The sequence below is a fragment of the Pararge aegeria genome, chromosome 21 (genome assembly GCF_905163445.1).
Source record: "Pararge aegeria chromosome 21, ilParAegt1.1, whole genome shotgun sequence".
In the NCBI taxonomy this organism is placed as follows: Eukaryota; Metazoa; Arthropoda; class Insecta; order Lepidoptera; family Nymphalidae; genus Pararge; species Pararge aegeria.
Window position 1 is genome coordinate 1100804 of NC_053200.1, and position 5391 is coordinate 1106194.

Genomic DNA, 5391 nt, shown 5'->3' on the forward strand with positions numbered 1-5391 from the left:
TTCAAAATCATTACGAAGGACAAATCGAAGGCTACCAAATACATCAGAATATTTTATCCATTAAATAATAATTTTAAATGTTATATATTAAACGTATCATTAAACTTCACCTGCTTTTCCAATAAGGTGATTCAGTTTTTGCCGCGTAATTAACTTTGATTTGACATCCATGTTATAGGTTTTTTTCGGTTCACATCTTGCGGTATAATTTGTTTATGTCATGGTCATTAGGTAAAAGTTAATACATTATTAATTAAGGTTAACTGTTTTTTTTCGTCGTCTTAACCAGGTGCCCACTGCTGGTGTTACTGCCTCGTTGATCTGGGGGTTAGCATGTTTAATTCCGGATCACGAGTTCCTGGGTTCAAATCCTGAGTCAGGCAAACTTAGGTATAGAGTTTGTAGCGTATTGAGTTTAACTGTTTTATAATTTGCATTACCAGTTCGGAGTTAGGAAATTAGCTTTGTCAATCCCTGTGCCTACGAGAGCACGTTGAAGCGTAGGTTCTTATTGATACATGTGATTATCAGTAAAGCCCATAAACCCGCATTGTAGTAGCGTGGTAGGTCAATGCTCTAAAGTCCTCTCCCATAGGAAGACTACGCTAAGCAGTAAATAAAATAAATATACTACGACAATGCACACATCGCCATCTAGCCCCAAAGTAAGCGTAAGTTGTGTTATGGATGACTGTTGAATATGTTTATGAATAATATACATAAATACTTCTAATATACAGATAAACAGCTCGTGCAGGTTATGACAGGCCATGGCTGTTTCGGTCATTACCTGCACCGTGTCGCGAGGAGGGAACCGACCCCGTCGTGTCATGAGTGCGGTGCTGTGGATGACACTGCGCAGCACACCCTCGAGGAGTGTCGCAGGTGGGATCCTCAGCGTCGCACTCTGGTAGCGGAAATAGGCGGGGACCTCTCGCTGTCCAGCGTTGTATTTGCCATGCTGAGCAGCGAGAGGTCTTGGGAAGCTGTGGTTGACTTTTGCGAAGAAGTTATCTCGCAGAAGGAGGCCCCGCGGCGGATGCGTGAAGAAGCTGTAAACGCACATCCGCTCCGGCGTAGACGGGGCGGAAGGAGACGGCGGGAATATGCCGCACGTCTGCTTGCCCTGGGAGGCGGCGGGTAATTATTGGGCTAGCTACCCGTCCCTATACGAGTCTCCCTGCTGTCTGAGGGGGGGGTCAAGCTGTCCTGATCACCTCCTCCTTAGCGGTTGTTGGTAGACGTCTGGGAAGTGTACAGCGGGTTCCCCGGACGTCCAATAAATCCAACGAGAGGGACATGCCGTGGTGGTTTTTAGTTCGGGTAAACGAGTCCCACATAACCTCTGTCCTGGCCAAAAGGACAGAGGTAGCCATAAAGCTTTTCCACCACGACAAAAAAAAAAAAAACAAAAGGGTCGCTGCCCACTGCGCCACTCGCCGTGGGATGTTAATAGGCAGAAGGAAGGAGTGGTTCCACTGTAGGACATTTATAAGGTAACTAACGTATGTCAAAATAAGCAAATAGAAGGAAATAATATTATTTGTTTGTCGCAACATAGCACGAACAATATTTTATTATTCAACATCATTGTCAGCTAGCCATTGACAGCTGGATAGGTACATATTACGTCCTTTTATATAGGAAAGAAGATTTTAAACCATAGAGCCAAGCCATCATTACTCTCAGAATAGATAGAATGAGATGCTTTAAGACCGTAGACTTCACACAACTTTAAGAAAATTATGGACAACTTTCAGGCATACAGGTTTTCTCACCATGTTTCCTTCACCGTTGAAGCGAATAATTAAATTATTTTAATGCAAAACGCACATTACAAATGTTAGAGGGAATCAAACTCGTTCGCTCCCAAAGAGAAGCCGAAGCTATGACCACTAGGATATCACCGCTTTGTCATTATTAACTGTCTTTTAATTTATCATCAGAATTTTAAGATACGAATACAGATAAACAGTATTGTCTGCAACATTATTTAAAAACATAAATCCAACATTAATCACGCCAACATTAAATAAGCTCTATTTCAAAATAACTAAATTTATTTCGTGCCAACTCCCGAAGAGAATACAAAACGAGCACAAAAACACTATTCGAATTTCGAAACAATTCCTTGTGTACTATTTTTTGGCGAAGCTATCCAAATTTTAAAGTCATAAATTTTGTATGTTTTCTATTTTGTGTGGTGCCTTTTTCCTTTCGAAGCTCAAATAGGACATAAATCAGGCTGCGAATAAAACTGGCTCAACACCTTTTGTAATTTCATTTTATCTACGGATATAATCGTTCTATACACAGTTTTAAAAACTATAATAGGATTTTTAACAGACGCGAAAATGAATTCTGCTTTTTATATACAGGGGTTAATACAATATCAAAGTAGTATTGTTTTTGAATTAGAAGACCTTTTATGAAATTATATTATTATAAGGTCGCTAACGGAAAACATGTTCAATATTTTAATAGAATTTACAAAACTACAAAAATTTTAAGTTATGATAGCGCATTGGGTAGGAGCTCGAATTCACTTTCGGGGGCCCGAGTTCGAATCCCAGCACGCACCTGTAACTTTTCTGTGTTATGCGCGTTTCAAGTAATTAAAATATCACTTGCTTAAACGGCGAAGGAAAACACCGTGAGGAAACCGACAGGTCTGGGAGATCTACATAATCTAAAAGGTGTCCACCTATCCGCACTGGGCCAGCTTGGTGGGCTACGGCCTTAACCCCTTCCCAGTGAAGGAGAAGCACGTGCTCAAGGTATAGTGGTCATTTGTTGATCTGATGAATAGAATTGTTTTCCTAGTTTATTGCATTTTAATATAATGAACTTTTTGTTATTACAATTTCTTATTAATATTTACAAGGTTTCATTCTTAATAATAAATTCAAACTTACTCTTTGCAATGCATTCGTTTACAAACTTTTATTACCTATATAATACGCAAGAAAATCCATCATTCAATCATTTTTCTTTGTAACAAATAAAATTATTTTTTGTCGTTATAAAATTACATTTTTGACCTCGCAATAATAAAAACTACAAATAAATAAATATAAATATAAATATTCTACGACAATACACACAACGCCATCTAGACCCAAAGTAAGCGTAGCTTGTGTTATGGGTACTAAGATAGCTGTTGAATATTTTTATGAATATAATACACATAAATACTTATAATATACAGATAAACACCCAGACACTGAAAAACAATCATGTTTATCACACAAATATTTTACAGGTGTGGGAATCGAACCCACGGCCTAGGACTCAGAAAGCAGGGTCCGTGCCCACTGCGCCAGTCAGCTGCCAAATAGATGTTTTGCGTATTTTTTTATTTCACTGCCACTATGTTATGATAGCTTCGTAATGCCTGCGTTGCACGGCGTCCTAACCCGTCCGTAGTTGGGTAAAATTTCGGTCACCAAATTGGTTAAAGTGCCTAACTTGCGGTTAACTCGAGGAGTTAATTTCGTGTCGAGTAAACCAATACTCAATGTGACCGTGTAATATGTAACGAAAACAGAAAAAAACAACCTAATCTGGTTAACTACAAACATCTAAGGGCTTTGACCTTTCAAATAATGACTATAGGGTAATCGTACCAGTGCTCGAATTTTAAATCATACGCATGTTACGCATATTTTAACTATATATTAATATTCTGTATATGCAACTTTTTTTTCCTTTTGTATGTTGGATATTTGATTTCTGTGGAAAATCTTAACAGGACCTCAACATAAACTTTTGTAACGTGTCTGTATAGTAAGGTATTAGCCAAGGTTCAAATAAAAGGTTTTAATCGCGCTTCTGTTCGGTTAAAGTACTCTTTGAGATAAGGAGGAAAGATAGAGGGCAAATTTTGGGAGTTTTGGTCTAATAAGTGAGATTTCCCGGGTTTGAATCCTCGGCAGAGGCAATTTGGGAGTTAAAACTTTGTTTTTTACATACACGGCTACGGCTATGGCTAGTTACCACCGTACCTGCCGTGCTCCTAAACAATTTCAATATTATGCCGCGATGAAACAGATTAGATTAAGGGTTTAATATAATTGCCTTACCCTAACAGGTTCACCCCCTGTTATCTTATACGACTGACCAAAACATGAAAAATCAATAGAAAAGGGCTAGCCTGTGGTGACGCATATACAAAAAAACTTATATCAATATTGCTTAACAACCGAATACAAGTGATTTTTACAGCTGTAGTATCTAGCTTATACATTGTGGGCAAACATATGAATGAGGCTAATTCACTTGCCCATCTTCCCTGTGGCCCTGAAAAGATGGACTTTTCCCCTTTTTTACTCTTTGTATACTTAGGAATGCAAATAATCAAAACTATCTCGGAGCTTTACTTCTTAATAAGTCCTGCTGTTGATAGTTATTTTATTTATATTATAGGTAACAAGTTACCTACATAGTCATAAGGAAAATTAAATGTAAGTGATTGGCCATATATTAATTAACAGAGCTTTTAGAGGCAACGGCGAAAGTACTACAATATTCAGGCGGTGGAATATTGAAACAAGTTTCAAAGTCAGGCAAAGTTTAAACTAAGCTCCAGTTGAGCTTGGATATTATTCCTATAATACTCCCTTATTGTATGAAATAATTACTCAATAAGAAAGTTCCCTTTGAGGCTGTTCACTTTAATTAAATCAACTCTTAGCTTAATTAGAATTGAAATCTAGGATACTCATCTTCATGCTCCTCTTTATGCTGGACACAATGCAATGAAGTTAATACGGATATTCTACGTCATATCGCTTAGTCGGCATTCGCTGAATTTATATAATTTAGAGAGATTTCCATACTCCAGGGAAACTCTTATTATTTCATAGGACCCCATAGTGAAGTCGTTTTCTGAGCTGTGGGGCCCACCTTTTGCAAGTTCATCAGCTAGCTGATCTACTCGTATATCTAATCTTTGCTTTCTTTAAAGCAAACATAATATGCGAAAAGTGATTATATTTTAGTGAATGCAGTAAGGTTACGAGCATTGGTATACGTTGTAGCCAATTTGACCACATCAATTTCCTGTCATCAATATCATCAACCTATTTATGTCCCACTGCTAAGCACATGAATTCTTTTATTAGAGAGACCGATTGTATAGTTTAGACGCACCACGCTGTTCTTATTCGGGTTGGTGGACTACCTAGTATGTACAGTGAATTATCGTTTCAGTACGATAATACACGAAGCCATCTCGAAATGGATAAAGCCTACTAATCAAGTACGGCGTTACTTGATGAGTGTACGACTTGGAGTGACTTTTTTTTTTTTGAATGTTTTTAAGTGTCTGGATGTATATCTATATATTTTAAGTATTTATGTTTATTATTCATAAAAAATATTTTCAGTCAT

At 37.7% G+C, this 5391-nt stretch overlaps 1 protein-coding gene across 1 annotated transcript; it reads left to right on the forward strand.

Annotated features, from left to right (window-relative positions):
• Positions 1–760: 760 nt before the first annotated feature.
• Positions 761–1144, forward strand: LOC120633404. Its single transcript, XM_039903610.1, has one exon. It carries the CDS (start codon positions 761–763, stop codon positions 1142–1144), a length of 384 nt encoding a protein of 127 aa, XP_039759544.1.
• The last annotated feature ends 4247 nt before the right edge of the window (positions 1145–5391 follow it).

Bases quoted from the DNA above. Each gene is read 5' to 3' on its own strand.
- LOC120633404 (XM_039903610.1), top strand. From the start codon at position 761: ATGACAGGCCATGGCTGTTTCGGTCATTACCTGCACCGTGTCGCGAGG.